The 22,683-nt window shown below is 53.4% G+C and overlaps 2 protein-coding genes across 8 annotated transcripts; one reads left to right on the top strand and one right to left on the bottom strand.

Moving 5' to 3' along the window:
- Positions 1–3: 3 nt before the first annotated feature.
- On the top strand, positions 4–21,959 carry LOC140514869 (polyadenylate-binding protein 2). 7 transcript variants are annotated; one of them, XM_072625292.1, is made up of 7 exons: positions 18,319–18,824; positions 19,160–19,274; positions 19,456–19,523; positions 19,653–19,759; positions 19,916–20,003; positions 20,086–20,237; positions 20,984–21,959. In XM_072625292.1, exons 1-7 carry the CDS (start codon positions 18,474–18,476, stop codon positions 21,021–21,023), a joined length of 921 nt encoding a protein of 306 aa, XP_072481393.1. In that variant the 5' UTR covers positions 18,319–18,473; the 3' UTR covers positions 21,024–21,959. The 7 variants fall into 7 exon arrangements, with proteins under 7 accessions (XP_072481398.1, XP_072481397.1, XP_072481394.1 ...); XM_072625299.1 differs by lacking the exon at positions 18,319–18,824 and adding an exon at positions 18,943–19,069; XM_072625297.1 differs by lacking the exons at positions 18,319–18,824; positions 19,160–19,274; positions 19,456–19,523; ... (2 more) ...; positions 20,086–20,237; positions 20,984–21,959 and adding exons at positions 4–92; positions 10,420–10,504; positions 10,972–11,411; positions 12,105–12,330.
- Positions 5,703–8,905, bottom strand: PPP1R3E (protein phosphatase 1 regulatory subunit 3E). Its single transcript, XM_072625308.1, has 2 exons — positions 7,018–8,905; positions 5,703–6,748 (listed from the first exon to the last, which is right to left on the bottom strand). Exons 1-2 carry the CDS (start codon positions 7,447–7,449, stop codon positions 6,320–6,322), a joined length of 861 nt encoding a protein of 286 aa, XP_072481409.1. The 5' UTR covers positions 7,450–8,905; the 3' UTR covers positions 5,703–6,319.
- Positions 21,960–22,683: the final 724 nt, after the last annotated feature.

Below are 22,683 nucleotides of genomic sequence, written 5' to 3'. Positions count from 1 at the left end.
CTAGTGGCAGCTGTTGATATATGTAAAAAAGGACTCCAAATTTTCCACTATTGGCTTTTCCACTGCCTGAAAGATCCTGGAAAACCACTAGGGTAAGTGTCCTACTATGACCCTTAAACTTCTGCTACCTTTCCCCACTCCATTACACCCTCACCTTGCACAGGTTTACCAACCAGGAGCAAGGTTCTGATGGGACTTTGAAAAGTCAGCTGTTTTGGTAGAAGGGTGCTGCCCCATCTGACAAAGGGGATGCCTATTTGCCCACTTTTTAACAAAATCCCCTCTCCCAGACCCAGAACACATCTGCTTATGCAGGTGTTTGAGATTCCATTTTAATTCTATTTTTTATTTGTTAGAAAAATGTTTTCTATCTGGAAAAGAGGTAAGGGAAGGTGTTGTGTTCAGATGGGTGGTCCCGAATCAGGCGCAAGATCGTAAAATAGAGAGGTTGGGGGCATACTGTCATGCTGGAACTGGAGGCATACAGTGTTATGGGATGTGAGGGCACGGGTGAGGATGCAAGTATACATTCAGCCGATTTTAATTTCCTCTTATCTGCTGCTGTTAGAATCGTGGATTCAGAGCCTTCAGACAACTTCAGTTCATTATTATCTCCAGTAAAATGGAAGGCAAGGGCTGAGGGCAGAGGAAAAACTCATCAGTTCATTTTACTACTTCTTAACATTATATACCCCATTGTGAACATTGTAAAACTTTTTCTCAAACTATCAGACCTTTTCCAAGCAGGCAACAGTCTCCTATTTCAATGGGAAGACGGAGGCCATCCAAAGGGCTCTGATTTGTTGAATGGAATCAGTATATCCTACTTCAGAGAAATTGCATCCCCAGCTACTTGCAAAGGCTGGTCTTTTTAGTTGTGCCCTTGACCCCTTTCACCCATTTCTTGTATTTCTCTATCCCAGCTCCTTCCAGGACCTTGTTCCAGTAATTGAACCAACTCCCTTGCCCCAAAACACACACACACACCCTCTTTATCTCCACTGCTTCATTCTCACAAGACTATAAACATGGTCAAATCTTTCTAGTCGCCCCCTCCAAATCTTTCCTTCACTTTTCTAGCAAATCCAACAATTACCCCATTTATTTCTTTCCTTTCACTGCCAATATTCTGGTGGATCTATGATTTTACTTCTTTGGGCAACTCCTTCCACTAATCCAGATTATAAAGCACACTTATAATTCATTATAATACAGTCTTTTCATCCTGTGCCATTATCAGTTAGTTTCTTTACTTAATTCTTACATAGAGGCATTCTTTTGGTTCACTACCAATCTTCAACAAAAAGTTGTTTATATCTGATGTTTCTATACGAACCATTCTCCACAACCCCTTACATTTTTATGTCCTACACAACTCAACTGCAAGTGGCCTCTCAAAGGTGTGACTTAATGCCAAAACCTAATGACCTTTCTTAGCCCTGTGAAATTGAAAATTAACTTTTAATTCTATTTGTTAAAACTTAACTAAGCCAGCATAGATTTAATACTTTCTTTCCCAGTGAGTCTAAATCCCTTACACCTTGCAAGTGTACTCAGGTAATCTCAGGTCACTTTGGTTTAGTTTGAAGACTTGTACCTCCACTCTGGTAACTTGACCTTCCCTCCCCCTTTCCCCCACATTCTGGAGAAACTTGCATGGTAAAGGTCAGGCTCATCGTTCACAACTGCCGTAGCAACTCCCACTGCCTACAGACTGACGTCATCACTTGAGAATTGAGCTCATTTTCCAGTGATGTAATGGGGGGGAGCTGAGTAAACATTCATCCCACCTCCTCCATGAAACATCTAGACCATCAGAAGGCATGCCTGTGTTGGTCGAGATTTTATTGTCATCTTGTTAATCACTATAAAAGAGCCGCCTGTCCCCAACTTGAGGTCTTTGGCTATTGAGGATCCATTTTATTGGCAAGTGCCAACCTTTCTAATAAAGGGAACACACTTAGAACTCTATTGCCTCATGACAGTACTCATATACCTTTACTTCCAGGTAACTGTCCAGTCCCTACTGGATACTTTCTCTTCCCTTGCTTCTTAGACATCACAGTGTTCTGATTCTTTTCTCTAATGGCTTAGAATCATAGAATTTCAATTGGAAGGCTCCATCTCTCTCTTCTTCCTGACCCTTTAAGGAAGGTATTTCTCAGTCCTTTTCTCCCTACTGCCTCTCTCTGCACATCCCTTCTCTCCAATGTGGTCCTTACATAAATGAATCCCAGATCTGTTTCAAGCCCTGACCATTCTCCTGAGCTCCACATAGCTATCCTCAACTACAAACTCATTCCACATGCTCCAAAAAAACCCCAAAACCATTCTCTCTTCTGAGGACTGTTTTGTCACCATCTTTTATTTTTTCTTTTTTACCTCTTCCACACCTCTCACAGGCCAACCATTATCAATTGACTCTTTTCTGTAGCATCTCCTGCATCTTCTCCAGTTCCAGCATTCCTAACCTAGCTTAGGCCTTCATGATTACCTGCTTAAATGTTAATAGGTCTTTCTGCCTCTGCTCTCGTCCTTCAAGCCATCTTTTCCCCCTACTGCCAGATGTCTGCATTATGCACTAATCTAGTTGTGCCCTCCTATTCAGAATTGTTCAAAGCTTCCTTCTTGTCTGTAATCCAAGGTATCACTCTACCTTTTCTAGCTTAACCTCATATTATTCCCCTCTACATATACCATGCTCCAGTCAAACTGACTGTTTGCTGTATCTTATACTTGACTGTCTGGGGACCTTTGTTTTCACAGTTCCTTGTTTGTCATACTCTCCCCACTCCCACAGACCTGTTGAATTCCTATGTGTTCTTCATAATCTAATGAAATGTCACCTTCTACAGAAAGCCTCCCCAAGTCCTCTGCCAGCCCCCCAGTCTCAGGTGGTAACCACCATTCCTCACATCCTTTCCTGGGAACTCCCAGACCAGGCTGCAGCTCTCTAATGATGCACAGGGTTGCTTTTTCCTATGACTGCTGCTGTTATGTATCTGTCATACCCCAGACTAGATTCTGTATGTGCAGGGAGGGACCCTGCATTATCTGGATTTTGTATATTCCTCATCTGACCTACAACCACTTAGCACAATGCTCTGCACGTTTATGGTGCTTAATAAAGTCTGCTGAACTGAAACATTTAGAAAGCTTAGGAGAGGAACAGTGAAAATTCTTGCCTAAAGATAGTGTTTGAAGAGAAACAGATGTTTGATTTATTTTTACCTTTGTCAAAAAGCTAGGAGTTTGTTGAATGAGAAAGTATTTTTGGCCGGAGATTTTCTGGGGAAAATCTAGTCCTAGGAACTAATACAGAAAGAACACAGGGGACCCAAGTTACAGCCCTAATGCTACCATTAGCTCGTCTGAGTGACCTTGAATAGGTTACCAAACCTCTTCAGACCTCAGTCTCCTAACACAGCCAGACTAGACAATTGAAGTTCCCTTTTAGCTTTAACACATTTTGTGATTCTGAGAGCCAGTGATGATGAATTACCACCATCCCTTGTGAGCTATACATGAAAAAACAAGACTTGGAACCCGGAGTAACATGAAGTCAGATGGCTGAAGGCTACAATTTAGGTGCAAGTGATGGCATCTGGTAACACAAAGAAGCCCCCTTTCCAACCATCTCATAATTCTTTCCCCTCAGATCACACCTCTTGTTCAAAACGAGTGAATGTGTGCCCTTTCATTATGGTACTACTTTCTGTTGCTTGGCATTTTCTGTGATATATTTTGTCACATTATTAATGTTTGAATAGAGAAATAACCTAACCCCTGTACTTTCCTTTTCACTGTACTCTGAAGTCTCTTCCATTGTAAGTTGGGCCGGGCCAGCCCTGGGAAACTAGTGTATCACTCTGGGGATGGTTGGTGTTGCCTGTCTTCCTGTTAAGGATGTGGACAGAAAGTCAATGGGTAGCAAAGTTTTGGAAGGAGAAGGGGGTAGGTGTGGGGGAAGATAGATGTACACGTTGACATCTTTTGGGTGGCAGGATTGGTGGAATCCATGGTGCTGCTGCGTGAAATGTGTGCATGGAAGGGTATGAGGACAGAGAAAATGAGAATTCAGTCCAGGAGGTAGTGGGGTTCATCTTCTAGTGCTCAGGCAGGGAACAGCACAACCCCAAGAGAGCCCTCCCAGAAAGCTTCAGAGCACTGCGGTGCATACCACACTCCTTTCAGAAATGTACAGCAGGCATAGGAATACTGACTAACCCAGTAAGGAGAGAAACCAAGTCATCAGTGCGGTTCATGACTACATGTATTGTGGGTGCATGTTTTGAGGAGGCGTAAGAGACATCTGCTCAGCTTCCTAGAATTCCAACTGATAACCAGGAGTCACAGAAACTGAGCCCCAGAGTTCCACTGAACTGGAGCTGAAGAGAACACCTGCAGAGAGAGGGCGCTCGAGTCCATTAGGGTTCTCATATCCTCAGTCAGGCTCTGCACTTACCACTCATCAGATTTCCAAAGAGGCCTTACAACTGGCTTCTAGTATGTACCCTTTCGTTGCACTTCTATGGACACAGCTTCTGACCCAACCAGGCAGGAAAGTACTTAGGTTATTTGTAAGAATACACCTTACAAACTGTAGTTTGCAAAGTTAAGAGTTTGGAAGGAGAGATGAGCCCAGAGATCTCCAGGGCAGAAGGTCGGAGGAACTTCTATGGAGGTTGATGTTGGGGTGAAGGCATCAGGAAGGGAACCTGGGACCCAGGTTCTATAGCAGACCTTTGCTAACACTGCACAGGCTTTGTTACAGCCATGATCCAGGGGATAGCAGCCTGAAAAGCCCCACTCTAGCCTCCCCTCCTCCCCCAGTCCTTTGACCTGTTCAAGCCATGTCTGGAGATGACATGTAGTAATGCAGGGAAGTGAGAATCAAAGATCTGCTTCTAGAATATAACATGTGCGCGGTTCTTACTGACGGTGCCCTTTCTCCTAACACACGTTTTCCATTGATCTTTGTGCTAGTCTGGTTAAACGGGGGTGGCCGCAGGCTGCACTCTTGCTGACCTGTACTCAGAGGAGCGCAGGTGGGCTGCAGAGGCCAAAGCAGCCGTGGCAGCCCCGCTTCTGAGGGGAATCCACCCTCCCTCCTTGCCAATGCAGAAGGCTGGCAGAGAGGAGTCAGTAAATCCCCCACATTCCAAGACCCCAAAGAAAGCGGAGAGGGAAATGCTCATTACCTGGGAAACAGGGTCCTGCTGTTTGCCTTCTTCCCACCTCTCCTCTGGAAGACCCCAAGAGGAGGGCTGAGGCCGGAAGAGGGCAAATGGGGCAGTCTGGGAGGCCAGCAAGCAAGCTCTCCATTGCTTCTGCAGGACGGAGAGGGCGAGGGGAGAGAGGGGCACCGAGAGGGGCTGCTTCGGGAGGCTGCCCTCCTTGCCCTTCCCGGCATTCACCCCTGGGATTCTTAGTGCTTGCCCTTGCCTCGTCACCCCTGTACCCGGGGCTTCTGAGCGATGCCTTCCCTCTCAGGGACAAGAACCCGAAACACTCTCGGGGACAAGAAGGGCGCTGTGGAGCACGCCTGGGCCGCCCGCAGGACCGGGCAGATGCCGGGCTTCAGGACGCCACGCTGGGGCCCTGGGCATCTTGTCCGGGCTCTGCCAGTCCTTCAGAGAGAGGTCATTTACTTCGGCTCCCCCGCTTTACAGACGAACACACAAGTTTCCCACAGCTAAAAGGTAGGTCCGGTGCCACCCAGCTGAGACCTCTGACTGTGACTGGGGCCCCCTTTTAATTCCCTCTCCTGTAAAACAGACAAGTATTTCCTCCTCCTACAACGCCCGTCTTTATGAAAGGCAAGGCTGGCACGTGAAGCCCGCCCCCACCCAAGGGGTCCGGGACAAACGGGGCGGAGGGCAGGCAGGGCTGGGCAACCTCGGTGGGACGGGGCCGCGGCCCGAGCCTGGCTTCCCCGCCCCGGGCCAAGCTCTGCCCGCGGGGCCCAGCCCGCGTCTTCCCCACCCCGCCTTCTCTACGTTCCGGGGGGCTCACTTTGGAGAGCTCCCAAAGGACGGCTCAGGCCGGATGACCTCTAGCGGCTAACGAGAGAACAGCACGTACCCCTCCCCCCACCCCCCCTCTCCGTCTTTTCGTCGACATTCCCGTTCCCGCTGGATTTATCCAACCGCCTTTCCCCCCCAACTTCTGGCTTCGCTCGCTCTCCTGCGCGTGCGCGCGAGCCACCTCCCTGATCCCTCCCCTCCACCAAGCTTCCGGCTCCCCCCGCCCCCGTGGTCCTTTGGTTTCTCCCGCCGTTCTCCGCACTTTCTGCCGATCTCGGCGCTCCTTTCCGCGCTCAGATGAAGTGGACCCAGCCCTGGGGTTCCGGGTCGCTGCCGCTGCCGCCCCCGGGGGGGTCGGGCCCGCGCAGGGCGTAGTCGCGGCCGCCGTTGTTGTCCCAGAACTCAAGCCCCGTCGCGCGGTAGCGCAGGGCGAAAAGCAGGGAGCCCCCGGGGGGCGGGGCGGGCAAGCGGAAGGCGAATCGATCGGCACGCGGCGGGGGCGGAGCCGGGCCTGCGTAGGTGGCGGGAGCTTCGCGCTGGCTGCGCCAACCGTCCGCGCTCCAGCGCACGCTCACGCGCTTCTCGTAGGCCAGGTCCAGCACGCGCGCGCTCCCGGCCACGCCCAGCGGGCCCGCCTCTGCTCGTTCCAGGCATATGCGCTGGGCCTGCAGGCGGGCGGCGAAGCCGGGCTCGCGGGCGGGCTCGAGGGCAGCGCGCGCCTCCTGTCGGGGCGCAGGGAGAGGGAAGAGAGAGAGAGAGAGAGAGAGAGAGAGAGTAGTGTCAGAATGAGGCACCGGACCCATAAGAAGCCTGCACCGGTCTGTCCGCTGGGGGAGTCCGGGGCTCGCCTGGCCTAGCGCCCTGGGGAGGGAATCGTGCAGCAAGAACGAGGGGGGCTGGGGTGGAGGGGGTGGGGGATGGGGCGGGCCGCTTCCCGACACTTCACCCGCCCGTCCGCACGCCCCCCCGGGGGCTGGCCCCGAGCTCCTACCTGGAGGCCGCGGGTTCTGGGGGGGCAGGGCCCGAAGTGCCTGAGGGCGTCGCGCTGCAGCTGGATCTGCACGTGGCGGGGCACGCGAGGGAGCTCCCCGGGGCTGAAGCGGCGGACAGCCGCCAGCTCCAGCCCCAGCGCGTCGGCAAAGCGCACGCGCTTGCGGGTGTCCGGGCTGCGGCTGCGCGGGGCCCGGGCGCCCCCTGCGGCGGGGGCAGAGCGGGCCCGCCGTTCCCGGCCGGGGGCCGAGGCGCGGGAGCGGGGCCTGAGGCGCGGCCCACCCCCATCGCGGGGCTCCGGCTCCTCCTCCTCGGCCGGCGGCTCCTCCTCCAGGCCAGGCCGCTGGCTGCGGTAGTAGGCGCGCTCGCTCAGCGCCGCGATGAAGCTGAGGTTACGGGGGATGTCGGCGCGGGGGGGCCTCTCCCGAGACATGGCGCCCGCGCCCCGGCCGGCCCGGCCCGCCGTCAGCCCCCGGCGTCCCCCTCCATGGCCGCTCCGCGTCCTCTGGGCTCCTCTGAGCGTGCGCCGAGCGCGGGGCGGCCCGCGCCCTCCGTGCCCCGCGGCCGCAGCCCGCCTGACAGGTGGCTCCCCATCTGTCTCCGCGGCCCGCTGCGCCAGGGGCGGAGACTCGGCCCCCCGGGGCTTAGCCCGGGTGCCCGCGCCCCCCTTGTCCTCAGGTGGGCTGCCTGGCACGGCCGCCCCCGGGGGCGCCGGGAGGGGCACAACCTCCTGGGCCCCCAGCCCAGGGCTCCCGTTGTGCCTTCCGCCTTCTCATACCAAAAGCAGAGATTGCCGCCTTGTCACAATTTTCTTAAAAATAAACCAATGGAAGTAAAACACATCAAAATAAATCCTACCCAAATTCACTTGTGGATTTGGAGATGTTTCAGTCCAACAAACATGAAGCACCTACCGTGTGCAAAGCAGTGAGCCAGGTTCTGGGGATAGGAGCCCTTGAGGAGCTTTCTGCGAAGGAGCTAACAGTGATGAGGAGCCAGCCTGGGCATCCAGGAGGGCGTCAGGAGGCCTGTGGCACCCAGGCTGGACCTCGGGGCACGAAACCCCCACCCCCACCCCCCCTTAAGCGCTGCCTTTATAAAGCACCGCTTTGTCTGAGCGATTACACCTTGGAGGGACATGGTAGAGGAGGATGAACCCCCTCGGAGGGCTTGGCCTTTCAAAGTGGGAGCAGGGAGAGCTGGCGGGGGAGCCCCGACACGGAAGGCTGGAGGACGTTGGGGAGAAGCTGCGAGGCGGCTGGAGGCAGAAGGGAAGCAGAGCCGTGCGTGCGGTAACCCGGCACGATGATGCACTATGATGCACGGTCACATTGTATCCACTCACTCCTCTGCGAAGTAGATGGTTACATTGTATGGAGGGGCCCGCGGGCTCCCAAGGGCTCGGTGACTTATGCGTCAGGACCTGCCTTCTTCTCTGCTGATCTGGCTTGGGGCTACATTTCACTGTGTCTGCACCTATTATAAGTTCCTTAGGAGTGGGAACCAGTGTGGATTATTTCTTTGTCTCTTCCGGTGGCTGGCGTTGCATTTACGGGTCTGCTTCCATAATTAGATAGCTGCCTTGATCCGTTGATTAAGAAATCTGTTGGTATCTTAAAGTAGATTAGACCTAGGGCGCTGCCTGAGGCACACTTAGGGGTCACGCAACTGGTGCCCAAGCAGCATTGGAATCTTCTCTGCACCTCCAGGTGTATGCTGGCTCTATGGACATACATGCCTCTGGTTAAATTATTTTGCTTGACAGCAGGATCCTGAGTACATAGCCCCAGTTTATTATTACACTGTAGTATTTAGATGAATCTAATTCATTCACTCTTGGCCCGGTGACTTACTGGATAAATCCTAGGAAGGATCATAGAAGGTAAGGAACTTGTTTCAGGTCAGTAGGTGTCAGGCTGAATTTCAACAGTCATCTTCCAGAAACAATCTAATGTACTCTCCGTTGCCCCACTGCCACCTGGGTTCAAACCTTTCTTTGCATGTGTTTGAAGGAAAAATCCTTAAGTATCCCTTGGAAGAGTATATCAGAAAGTTATTGGGATTTCTGTGGCAATAGAATCCAGACGGAGAATCTTCTATGTAACCTTTGCTCTGGGTGGAGGTGGGAGGTGTGTCGGGAAGGGTTGGTAATTTGTACAACTTCCTGGGGATTTTAGGCCCTATTAAAGACCATGGGATGAAAGAGATCACAGAGGTGTGAAGACTGTTTTTTCTGTTACTTTGGCTTCATTCGTTCTTGGCTTCAAGCTTGTGTTTCAGTGCCAAGAATGCTGGAGGGATCTGGGTCCAAGTTCTGCCTCCCTTACATAACCATCAGCAAGTTAGTTAACATCCTAAGACTCGGTTTACCCAGTTGCAAAATGGGAATAATACACGTAGCATTTTTCACAGGATTGTTGTGAGAATCAAATGAGAGAATGTATTTCATTACTATACGTAATTGTTCTAAAGCACTTTGCAAATCTTAAAAGTGCTATATATCATCAGCTATTATTTCCTTTCCCAGGGTCAAACCACCACTATACATTTCTAAAATTCCAGGCCACCAGGAAGCTGACCATTTTTTGGACCACTCTTTCTTTTTTACCACTAGTTCCCTCTATGAAGAAGTTTAGCAAGCTCAGATTACCCTAGAGAACACCTGGCAAACCCTGAATTGCCCTCAGGCAGAATAGCTTTCTCTTTTGCCACAGCTCAATTTCCTTGGTGCTGATTACTGGGTGCCAGCCTTGTTCCCAGATCCCCAGGAGAAAGGCCATACCCAGCATCCCAAACCTAGTCACTCAGGCTGCCGCCCTTCTCTTCCTTCATCTCCTGGATCATATATCTCTGCTTTGCTCCAATTCTCTCTTTAGACCCTCTTGGGCCGACTGTTCCTTTCCTAGTTACTCCCACTTCACCCCCCCAATTCCTTTCCCGGTTCCTCTCCTGCCCCGCCTCTCTGCTCTGGACGCATCTCTGAACCCCATCATCACCAAGCGCCAGGCACTCCCTCTCTCCCTCCCTCTTCTTTTCTCCTCCCTCCTTTCCTCCCTCCCACCTCCTGCACCAGGAAACTGCCTAGAGCCTGGGGAGCGGCCTGACCCGTGAGATCCCTAACCTGGCGGGCTGGGGGGTGGAGACAGGGTTGAGGGTGGGGGTAAGGGAGGGGCAGGAGCAGGCCCTGTGGGTTGGGTTCTATGTGTGTGTGGCGGGGGGTGCCGGGAATGTTATCTACCGGAGTCCCCTCTGTCTGAAGCTTCCTGAGGAGAACGGTCATTAAACATGGATTCAGTCAGTAACCACAGCTGGCAGAGGGGTGGGGGCTGGGCCTGGGTCTGGGTCCTAGGGCTCCATCAAGCTTTCCCGACCACTGACCATAATCCCTACCCTCTACCCCTAGGGCTCCATAGCTGGGAGGATGAAAGGCCTTAGCTGGGGGCTCCCTGCCACCAGCGCTGTGTCCTAGGAGCTGCTGCCCAGGCTTGGTAAGTGTCCTCAGTATCTTGTTAACCCTCTGCTTTCCTCATCTCCATGAATATATTTTAACCCTTTTCAGCCTATATGTGCTCTGTATTAATGTACTATATTAATCCGGCTCCTCTTCTCATCCTGCATTTGGGAGAATTCTAGCCTCTGCTCTCTCTTAGCTTGCCATAGGTCCCAAAAAGCAGGAGAGGCGGTACTCTTAATTATTCTTAAGAGAAACAGCAAATTTTGCTTATTATTTGTAATATTTCTTAGTTTAATAACCAAATCTACTAAATCTAGACCCCCTTGTTACTGCTTAATTATCTCGTTGTCTCTATCCCATTTCTTACTCCTGTTACCCATGGCTCATGCTGTCACAGTAGGCTGATCAAACCTGAAAAGTACCCATTTGGGTTCTGTGTGGTTATGCTCAGCCTATAGTGGAGCATTGCTTATGTCCCATTCTCTTCTTCTGCCTTTATAGCCACCCAGATGGCGACTCCAGCCTCAGCCCCAGATACTCGAGCCCTGGTGGCAGATTTTGTGGGTTACAAGCTAAGGCAGAAGGGCTATGCCTGTGGAACTGGCCCAGGAGAGGGTCCTACAACTGAGCCCCTGCACCGGGCCATGCGAGCTGCTGGAGATGAGTTTGAGTCCCGCTTCAGACGCACGTTTTCTGATCTGGCTGCTCAGTTGCATGTGACTCCTGGCTCAGCCCAGCAGCGCTTTACCCAGGTCTCAGATGAGCTCTTCCAAGGGGGGCCTAACTGGGGCCGTCTTGTGGCATTCTTCGTCTTTGGGGCGGCGCTTTGTGCAGAGAGTGTCAACAAAGAAATGGAGCCACTGGTGGGACAGGTGCAGGACTGGATGGTGACCTACCTAGAGACCCAGCTGGCAGATTGGATCCACAGCAGCGGGGGCTGGGTAAGATGCTTCCCTCTTACACTGTAACTGCACATTCCCCAGAAAAGTTTGCCTCCCTTGGGGAGGGGGAGCAGTTGTGATGGGGAGGCTGGTCTCTGATGGGATGGGAGTTGAGCTGGTGTTGCATGGTAAATCTAGGGTGTGGGGGGTGAGCAATACTTTGGGTGGAGTTAGGTCATTATGGGTGGAGAGGCCATGTTAGTCAACATTTATGGAGTTACTACTGTGTACAGTATGAAGTGCTGTGCACTCTGGGAAAATATAAAAGTCCCCATGATTAAAGAGCTTATAATCCAAAGGGGGAGACAGAATAAACACACATGAAAAAAGCATAAAGAATACATGCAAGGAAGAGAGGTCCAAGGTAATTCATGTTTAAGTTTAAACATAAATCCTAAGGGGAAATGGGAGCAAGGGCTGTGACCAGAATGGTCTAGCGCTAACTTGATAAATCTGCGTGAGGTTAGTGTTGAGAAGGATTATTAGTATTATTATGTTTTTGCAAAGAGGAAAGACAGGGTACACACGAGGCATTTGTGAGGGACACCAAGCAAGGCTGAAGCTGGGACATGGGATACAGCTACAGTATAGATGGAACTGGAATTCTTCCCCTCCCCTTCTCTCCATCTCCTCTCCTAACATCCCTTTCTTCCTTCTCCTTTTTCTCTTCCCCACTTCCCTTCTCTCCCACAGGCGGAATTCACGGCTCTGTACGGGGATGGGGCCCTGGAGGAGGCAAGGCGTCTGCGGGAGGGGAACTGGGCCTCAGTGCGCACAGTGCTAACAGGGGCTGTGGCACTGGGGGCTCTGGTGACTGTGGGGGCCTTCTTTGCCAGCAAGTGAGAACTCAGCCCAGTGTTGGGTCTAGAGTGGCTGTGGGAAGGAGAGAGTAGGATAGAGTGGAGAGAACCCCTTGGGAGAGGTGGGATGGATGAATGGGGAAGGGACAGGGATAAAAGGGGATGGAATGGGGGAGGTGGGGAGGGTTGGGGGGGGAATAAGTGAACTCTGTATGTCAGGCAGGAGTTTGGAAGGTTGAGCCAAGGAAATGTGGAAGACACATCTGGAAAGTCAATGTGTGTAAGACAGGAAGAGTCACGGCAGGGTTGGGGCCTGGGTTGGGTGGGGTTTAGAGGGCAATACCCGTAAATTGAGCAGTATGGAGAAATCACCCTCTAGAAAAGTTGGGATTTGCAACCCTCGGGGGTGGTGGACTTATCCAGAGAGTGCAGTAAAATTATATGAGAGGTGAAGTCTTCATTGGATAGTTAAGATTCGGGGATATAATTGTAGGCTCTTTGGAATAGCTGTGGGTACCCTGGGGTTCTCCGTTTGCAGTGAGAAGTGGGTGTTACAAGTGGGGTGCTTGGATGTGTGTGTATGTGTGTACTTGTAAGCTTTGTGTACCTGGTGTGGTGATGGAATTCTTCCTCAAGGAAAACTAACTTTCCCTAGCAATGAACAGGAGGAGTTAGATCTCCCTTTGCTTGCCCCAATGCTGGGGGTAGGGGGTAGGGACGCTATAGACTGAGAATTCTGAGGCTGTTCTGTAGAAAGTGGTAAGCAAGGTTTGGGGGAAGAGGGCAGTGTGCGCTAGCTGAGATGGCTCGGATTTGTAGTTGTCCTCATTTCCCTCATTACCCCTTCCCCATGCCTTTAGCACTTGCTGCTGCCCCTTCTACGGCTCTGGACAAAGTGGAGCTAAGGAGCTTTGGGAAGGAAGGACACTTTACCATTTGTCCCCCTTTTCCCACTGGGGCGCAGTGGTGCCTGGACAGGTTCCCTATTTCTGGGACCTCTCTACCCAAATTTAAACACTAAATTGGGGTTGAAATTTCCCTTTTTGAAAGTGTGAACACAGATGCTGATCTAGAACATAGCTCTGTGTACTAAACACTAAGCCTCAGTGAAACTGAGTCTTTATGCCTTGAGAGGGACATTCCCAGCTCTGAACTCAGGGGTGGGGGTAGGGTATACTCTAGAAGCCAACCCATTCCATGTGGTGGGCATTGCTGCTGCTAGATCAAAGGCCAGGTATATGGGTTCTAGAGTGCATACCATGATCTAGAAACATTTATGTATGCTTTGAAGCCAGGCTGGTTGCATGGGTGTTAACTGTCTGCATCTCTTAGCGTGAGAATGCTGGATTTCTATAACCCACAAATGGATCCAGAAATAACTCTTTCTTTGAAGGAAGGAGCTTTTCCCTTCCTCTGGATGCATGGCCCTGAGCCAGACCTTGCTGCTGCACTTTCCAAGGTGCTAAAATTGCTGCTCTTAAATGCTGACTCCAGACATGCTGTGCTCTAGAACCCTGCCTGTGATCCAGAGCACTGACTTGCTCATCTAGAACACAGTTGGCTCTTCTGGGTAGAGACTTTTACTTGGTCCCAGAATGTGGCAACTTAGTTGCGCTGCTCTAGAATGTGGGACCAATCTTGGCCTCAGGTGTTTAATCCAAACTTTTGCTTTTGAAAGCTGTGTTCCTTAGAGGAATTTGTAGGGGAGGTGACAGACATTCTGCTGAGACTGTACTGGGTGAGATGGTATCATGAGCCAGAAGGCACTGAGTCAGTCACAGTTGGTTAGCGTGGAGAGGACAGTTAGCACTGACTTAACAGTGACAAACCCAGACCAACTAACAGCTCACAACTGGAGCGTGTGCTCCTCTTCCCTTACAACGCAGCTCTTTCCCCCACCCTCTACCACAGACTCCTAACCTGTGGCCCCTGTTAGCTCCCTTGGGGGTCTTTAATAGCAGGGGCACCAGGACCCATGGTCAGAAGGACAAAAAACGCACTGCTCTAAGGCTCCTGCCTCTGGATGGAGGCAGGGGTTATTGGTTTAAAGGGGAGGATGCTCAGACTTGGTCTCTGGAAGCATGGCTGCATGGGACCACAGTGGGCAGTTTTGGCCAGACACTCCTTCTGGGGGCAGTGGAATCCCCTAAGATCTTTCCTTCAGAAAACCAGGGACTTTTCTATTTGGGGCTGTTCAGTTCCTGGGGGTTGTCTCTTAGCCAAGCAGGCTGAGTGTGACTCCCTGTTTTTAAGTCCATTTCATTAAAAGTAGGGGGAAACACATTTAATTGCCATTTTCTAAAGGATAAACTTGGTGGAGAGGCTGAGGGGAGTGTTTCTTGCTCCCAAGAGCCCAAAGGGGCAGGTGGGAGGCTTTGCTTAGGCCATGGGAGGAGTGGAGGTGGGGCAGCTAGGTCCTGAGAGTGCTTTTCCCACTTCCCACTTCTGCCAGGACATACATTATTTTTCTTTTTCAAGTCAGAAAACAATGCGAGAACGGATTTGGTTAGTTTAGAAGAAAAGAAAAAAGCTCTATAAATATAAATATATATTCATGTATTTTTATTTAATAATTTATAAATACTGGGTTCATTTGACTTTTATTTTTGTGTAATATGTAATGGTCGTATTAAGAAATAAAATCCAGAAGTTTAATGAGGACTGAACAGGGTTGTGACTTCTGCATTGACAACTGGAAGGATGGGGTGGGTGGGTACTGGCCTCACTCCCAAACAACTTTTTGTGATTTTGTTAGGAGAAGGAATTAGGGCAAGAGGGATGTGGGAAGTGCTCCAAGTAAGCTTCGGGGTTTCTGATTAAGAATTAATCTAGTAGGGCCTCTCCTTCCATCCATATGACCTAAGCCAGTCTTTCTTGGACAACAAGGGCCTGGGCAAGTCCTGGCCTTTCCCAAGCATACTTTTCTGTCTCATCCTCTCCTTCCCTGCCACCTCCCTTCACCCCCAGCTATCATTCTCAGGCCTTAAACTTCAGTTTGGGGGATTATTTCTGCTTGAATGTTCTGTTGAGAGTCAGAGTGGTACAGCAAACAGCTGACTGAGGCAGCCAAGTCTGGCTTTTGTTGCATGCTCTTTGTGGCTTTGGGGAAGTCAGCTAACCCTCTCAGTGGCCCAGGAAACTCTTGAGACTATAGGTTTCAGAACAGTTATCCATCTGCATTACCAACGAAATCACAGTCTGGATTACAAAAAAATGCTGCTGCTTGTTTTATATTAAATTCAGTTATGAAAAAAATAGAGTTTTGTTCCTTCTCCAATTCCCAGAATCAATGGATCCTTGTCATTCTACATGTAAGCCATAGACTATACATAGTCTGTTCCTCTGCTTCTACACGGGGCTTTTTCAAAACCATTTCTGACAAAAATCGAATTTCAAAAATCTTCAGACAACAATATTCCAGTCTTTTATGTAATATAGTGTTACCCTCCCCCGCTCTGAAGCTCTGAACATTCATCCTCATTATAGTTAGGAAATCCTTTCATTTGTCTCGACTGCCTCTTTTGCCTCCCTCATCAACTCCCCCAAACTTCAGATTCCAGCCAAGTCTTCCTGCATCTTTCCTTCACTCCTTCTTGACCACCTGCCTCCTCTTGCCTCTTCCCAGTGTTCAAACTGTTGCTTACAACAACCTCCCACTGTACATCTGACCAGCTCTATTTCCAGTAGTTCAACTGTCACCTTTCTACCATCTCAGGATCTCTTCACTTCCCCAGAAAGTGTTTATTTCTCGCCATTAATTGTTGACTTCAACAAACATTTGTTAAGCCAAGTCCTTAATTAATATGCTAGAAGTTGGGGAAACAAATATGAAATAAAATAGCCCTTATACTTAAGGACCTTGTAATCTAGTAGGCAAGTAAAAATTTCATGATTATCTTTTTGAGGTTTTTCATATGGTGTTGACTGCACTAAAAGTAGTATCTAATGAGGTTGTAGTACCATACATTCTGTGCATCCATTGTGTTTCTCTCTGATACAAACTCTTTAATACGGAGTGTGAGTAAAAACTTTTCCAAATTCATTATACTCTTAAGAGAGGATCTGTTTCAATATCAATGCATTTCTGCTTTCCCTGCTTGCTTTATACTGTGAACTCCTTTGTTTAGACTGGTTTGCATCCTTACTCAAGCCTATAGCTAAGGTCAGTTTTATTCTTAGGTTTTAAGGTACATGCTCAGTCAATCAACGTTTGCCAGTTGTGCTAAGCTGTTCAACTTGATGAATTTTGTCTTTGTATGATATTTAACGGACTTTATTTCTAATCTCTTCCTTTACCATCCATATCATCTTAGTAGGTCTTCATGAGTGTAGGCAGGGCCAAAGAAAGTTCACTGGGTGGTCAGCCTTCTGGTGAGGAGCCTCTTGGCTAGAGGTCTGTCTGGTTGTCAGACCCATTCTGAAAGCCTCCTGCTTTGGTTAGACCTGCCAGAGCCCTGCTCTAGTCACAGTGTTTGGGAAGCCTGGCTCAGCTCAGTGCCACCGGGCCCAGCTCAGTGCCACCGGGCTCAGCTCAGTGCCACCGGGCCCAGCTCAGTGCCACCCGGCCCAGCTCAGTGCCACCGGGCCCAGCTCAGTGCCGCTCGGCTCAGTGCCACCCAGCTTGGCTTGGCTCAGTGCCACCGGGCTCAGCTCAGTGTCACCCGGTTCAGCTCTGTGCCACCAGGCTCAGCTCAGTGCCACCGGGCCCAGCTCAGTGCCACCCAGCTTGGCTCGGCTCAGTGCCACCCGGCTCGGCTCAGTGTCACCCGGTTCGGCTCTGTGCCACCGGGCTCGGCTCTGTGCCACCGGGCCCAGCTCAGTGCCACCCGGTTCAGCTCTGTGCCACCGGGTTCAGCTCAGTGTCACCCGGTTCAGCTCTGTGCCACCGGGCCCAGCTCAGTGCCACCGGGCCCAGCTCAGTGCCACCCGGCTCAGCTCAGTGTCACCCGGCTCAGCTCAGTGTCACCCGGTTCAGCTCTGTGCCACCGGGCCCAGCTCAGTGCCACCGGGCCCAGCTCAGTGCCACCCGGCTCAGCTCAGTGCCACCCGGCTCAGCTCAGTGCCACCGGGCCCAGCTCAGTGCCACCCGGCTCAGCTCAGTGCCACCGGGCCCAGCTCAGTGCCACCCGGCTCAGCTCAGTGCCACCGGGCCCAGCTCAGTGCCACCCGGCTCAGCTCAGTGCCACCCGGCTCAGCTCAGTGCCACCCGGCTCAGCTCAGTGCCACCGGGCCCAGCTCAGTGCCACCCGGCTCAGCTCAGTGCCACCGGGCCCAGCTCAGTGCCACCCGGCTCAGCTCAGTGCCACCGGGCCCAGCTCAGTGCCACCGGGCCCAGCTCAGTGCCACCCGGCTCAGCTCAGTGCCACCAGGCCGCCCTGCCAGGGCTCTGCAGGATGAAGGCATTGTAGGCCGTGCTGAGGTGAAGCCCTAGGCCCAGTGGGCACGCCTCTGAGAACGCTCGGGTTTAGCTCTGCCAGGTCTGCGTGCCGGCTCCGTACTGCGAAGAGGGCGGACTTGGGCAGGGAACGGGCCGCGTGCCTGCCGCACGCCAGGGGGCCTCTCGAGGCCTTCTCGTGGTGGCAGTGGTGGCAGGCCAGGCGGCGCTGTTGTGTCCGGGGGAGGCTGGCGGAGGCCGGGGCGGGGCGGGCGCTGCCGAGGCGGCGCTCGGGGGCTCGGGCCTGGCCTCGCCGCGCTGCCCTTCTCAGGGTTCGCTTGCCCTCAGACTGACTGAGGGAAGCAAGATGGCGGCGCCCTCACATTCGATCATATGACCCGGGGTCCCGTGCTCTGAGTGGGACGGTCCGTTTGGCTGGAGCGGTCACGTGTTGTAACCTAGGTCGGAGCCCTTCGAAGCCCTGGGGCCAATGGGCAGCCGAGCTTCGGCTAGGCTTGCGGGCGGGCTGCGTGAGGTTCCGTTCCGCCTTTCGTGGTTAGCGGCCAATCGCACGGCACGGCGAGATGAGCGCGGAGGGGCGCGGCCCATAGGGAGACCGTTGGGGATGGCGTCACAGCGTGGCAGGATTGTGACCTAATGACGGGGGGAGGCGGGACCGACGTTGACTGACAGGCACGTTCCCCTACTGAGATTCGAGGATTTGGCTAGCTGCCCCGCCTTAGAGGCGTGGTCTTGTTTGACTGCCAAGTATTTCTACCCAATGGACTCCGAGCGCCCGGTGACGGGCAGGCTGCTTGACTAATGAGCCCCCAGCGTGGCCGGCGCGGCTCTCCAATCGCCGGGCGGCGGGCCCCAGTCTGAGCGGCTATGGCGGCGGCGGCGGCGGCGGCAGCAGCAGCGGGGGCTGCGGGCGGTCGAGGCTCCGGGCCGGGGCGGCGGCGCCATCTTGTGCCCGGGGCCGGGGGGGAACCCGGGGAGGGGGCCCCGGGCGGCGCGGGGGACTACGGGAACGGGCTGGAGGCGGAGGAGCTGGAGCCTGAAGAATTGCTGCTAGAGCCAGAGCCCGAGCCCGAGCCCGAGGAGGAGCCGCCCCGGCCCCGCGCCCCCCCGGGAGCCTCCGGCCCTGGGCCCGGCGCAGGAGCCCCCGGCAGTCAGGAGGAGGAAGAAGAGCCGGGCCTGGTGGAGGGCGACCCGGGGGACGGCGCTATCGAGGACCCGGTGAGGACGGGGGCTCGGGCGGGAGGTCGGGGTCATGGGGGAAGGGCCTGCGGCCCGGGGCAGGCGAGGGGCCGCCGTGGCGGAGGCCGGCGGGGGAGGGGGCGGGCGGGTCGTGGGCGGGGAATTACGCGGAGCTGGGCGGGACGGGACGGACTCGGAGTGCTGGCTGGCTGGCGGCGGCGGCGGCGGCGGGCGGGAGGCCGAGGCTGGGGCCCAGGCCGGAGCCGGAGCCGGAGCCGGACGCGGTGGGGCCCGGGCCGGGCCGAGGCGGGGTGGGGCGGGGGCCGTCCCCTCCCGGCTCGGCTGAGCCCGCTCTCCCACCCCGCCCTCCCCAGGAGCTGGAGGCCATCAAAGCCCGAGTAAGGGAGATGGAGGAAGAGGCGGAGAAGCTGAAGGAGCTTCAGAACGAGGTGGAGAAGCAGATGAACATGAGCCCCCCCCCAGGCAATGGTGAGCGGGGGGGGGGGGGGGGGGGGGGGGGGGGGGCGGGGAGGGGGAGGGGCGGGGCCGCCGCCCGTGACCTTGCGCCCTCGCCCGCACTCCACGGGCCTGGGGAGGGCCTTTAATGCCCGGGGGGGGCGCTGGAGGGGCTGGGGGCCGCTGGGAGCCGGGCATCGCTCGTGTTTTGTAGCCGGCCCAGTGATCATGTCCATCGAGGAGAAGATGGAGGCCGACGCCCGCTCCATCTACGTGGGCAACGTGAGTGGCCGCGCTGCGGGGCTTCGGGGAGGGGGCGGGGCCCGGCGGGGGGGTGGCACCGGGGGCCTCCGCCCCCCGTGCCAGGGCTGGGGCCCGGCCTGTGGGTGAAGTGGGGCTCTGTGTGCCCAGGTGGACTACGGCGCGACAGCGGAAGAGCTGGAGGCCCATTTCCATGGCTGTGGTTCCGTTAACCGAGTCACCATCCTTTGTGACAAGTTCAGCGGCCACCCCAAGGGGTGAGTGGGGGGTCCCCGCGGTGCGCCCTGGGCAGCGCCGACAGGGAGCGTCCTGCCCTCTGTGCTTAGGGTGGCAGGGGCCCCCTGCGGGGAGCTGACGCGCCAGCCTTGGGGGTGAGGGCACGCTGAACGCCCGCCTCCGTGTCTCCCCTCCAGCTTCGCTTATATAGAATTTTCAGATAAAGATTCAGTGAGGACGTCGATGGCCTTGGACGACTCTCTCTTCCGAGGAAGACAGATCAAAGTGAGCGCTTCCTGCCCCGGTTCGGGAGGTCTCCAGGACCGAGGGCTGCCCCTAACCTGCCTTGGCCTTTGCGTTGGCTCAGGTGATCCCCAAACGGACCAATCGACCGGGAATCAGCACCACGGATCGGGGCTTTCCTCGTGCCCGCTATCGTGCCAGGGCTACCAACTACAGCAGTTCACGCTCTCGATTCTATAGTGGCTTCAACAGCAGACCCCGGGGCCGAGTCTACAGGTCAGGATAGATGGGCTGCTCCCGCCTCCTTCCCTCTGGGCCTCGTGCCCTCCTCCCTAGAGGAGCTGCCAGCCTGGGCTGGGGGGCAGTGGCGGGGGGAGGCGTCCCTCCTAGGCTTGTTAGTAGGAGGGCTTCAGGGGAGGCCTGGGTCGAACCGGGTCTTAGTGCCCCTTCTGGGAAGGGGGAGGGGCGGGATGGACTTTGTTTCCCTCAGGTGGTGGGAAGGCATTGGGCAGTGTCAGTCCGAGTGGATCTGCCCAGCCCTGCTGAGGGTGCTGGAGTTAGGGTGGCCAGCTTTTGTCAGGGTTTTAGGGGTGCTCGTTCCCTTAGTGTCTGGATGCTTGTTGCCTTGAGATCCTAGGTCAGCTCCTTTACTTTAGTCTCCCTGACGTGTCTAGGGGAAGTTAAGCATCCTAGTGAGCCCCTAGGAGCTCAGAAGAGCTGCTGTTCCTGGTGCCTGGAGAGTTGGGGAAGGGGCTGGGGGGTGATGGGGAAATCCCCTGCCAGGGCAGCAGGAGCGCTTTTGGGGAGAGTGTTTGGAACCTGAGCCTGTCCTCAGTCTTGTTCTCGCTCCTTACTGGGCCGTGCTCTGGGCAGCTTCCCCTCCGCTGGCATGTGCCCTCTGGTGGGACCTGAAGCCTTTCCCCTGAGAGGGAGCTGGAGTTGGACCAGGAGGACCAGGGGAGGGGGCTGTGCTGAGGTGTCCCTTAACCATGTTTACACCCAACTCTCCTTCTTTTTTCTAGGGGCCGGGCTAGAGCGACGTCATGGTATTCCCCTTACTAAAAAACACAAAAAAACAAAAAAAAAACCAAACCAAAAAAACAAAAAAGTGTGTATTAGGAGGAGAGAGAGGAAAAAAAGGAAAGAAGGAAAAAGGAATTAAAAAAAAGAAAAACAGAAGATGACCTTGATGGAAAAAAAATATTTTTAAAAAAAAAGATATACTGTGGAAGGGGGGAGAATCCCATAACTAACTGCTGAGGAGGGACCTGCTTCTGAGGGTCTGGTCAGGGCAAGGGCCCCCCCCAACCCCCGGGGAATGGGACAGGGGGCTGCTCATTCATTCTGGGGGTTCGACATGGACAAGTCTCGACTTCGAAAGCTGTTCCCTACCCCTCTCCCCCCTGCCTCCTCTCCTCACTTCACCCACTGGGGCTGCTCAGGGGTGGGGGCAGGATGGTGGGAAAGGTTTTACCTAAGGGTATGTAAGGACACACAACTGTTCTGCTTGTCACCCCCCCTCCATTCCTCCCTGTTCTCCTTCCTGCCTGCCTCTCATCCTGCCAATTGCCCACCTCCCCTCTTCCTGGCTCCCTGTCCCTCATCCCTGGGACTACTTCTCCTGACCCTCCAGAGATTCCCTGGTGATCTATTTTGTTTCCGTTTGTGTTTCTGTTTCTGTTTTGAGTGTCTTTCTTTGCAGGTTTCTGTAGCCGGAAGATCTCCGTTCCGCTCCCAGCGGCTCCAGTGTAAACTCCCCTTCCCCCTGGGGAAATGCACCACCTTGTTTGGGGGGGATGAGGGAGTTGGGTGTTTTTTTCTTTTCCTTATTTCTACTTTCTTTTCGTTTGGTTTTGGAGGGGGCGGTTGGAAGTGGGAACGGGATGGAGGGAGGGTTTGGGGATTTGTTTATTTTTTTAGGTATTTCCAGGGGTGGGAGGAGTTTTTTTGTTTTTTTTTAATATGTGTCATGAATAAAATAAAAATGTTTTTTGAAAATGGTGTGCAGTCTTTTCACTGTAAGAAATATTTGTCTCCCTTAGATTTCAGCTACAAGGTGAACCCTCCTTGGTTGGAAGTGTTGGTGTTATGGAGGTAGATTTGCCACTTAAAATTTAAAAGCGGGCATTCAGTTGCAAGTAGTTGGGATAATGAAGGCTGTACTTGAGGAAGACTAGTTTTCTGGACTATATGCTGTTTTCCTGGGTACTTGATAGGTAGAAATGTAAACCAAGACCGGAAAAACCCAAATGGCTAGATAGAATGACCTACATGCATACGTACTGTACGCCAGTGGTGTCAAACCGCTAAATGGTCACTAAACTGACATATGAGACTTCTGTGGGCACATAGTGACTTAGAAAATCACATTAACATACTAGGTTTATTTTGTTATATTGGTCTGCTTTGGGGCAGGTGTTTCGGGCTCCATGTTGACAGTTTTGCTGGACACGCTTGGTTTTGGGTCATTTGTCCACAGCCTCTTGCCTTGGGCCGACAGGCTGCTTCCTTGTCTGAGTTGCCGTGCGAGCTTGGGAAATGAAGCTACTTTTAATTGACTCAACTAGAACAGTTGTAGAGGTAAACTAATTCCAGAGGGATTTATAGTTGATAATTAGAATGCTGGCATTCATATCAAATGTTTTAATTATTTCGGTTGTGAAGAATTAATGCTGTCTATGCTTAAAACTCACCTCAGAAACTTGTCACTTGTTTTAAAAAT

The sequence above is a fragment of the Notamacropus eugenii genome, chromosome 7 (assembly GCF_028372415.1).
Source record: "Notamacropus eugenii isolate mMacEug1 chromosome 7, mMacEug1.pri_v2, whole genome shotgun sequence".
NCBI classification, from domain to species: domain Eukaryota; kingdom Metazoa; phylum Chordata; class Mammalia; order Diprotodontia; family Macropodidae; genus Notamacropus; species Notamacropus eugenii.
Note: the sequence above shows the minus strand (reverse complement) of the source record. Positions and strands in the feature narration are given on the sequence as shown.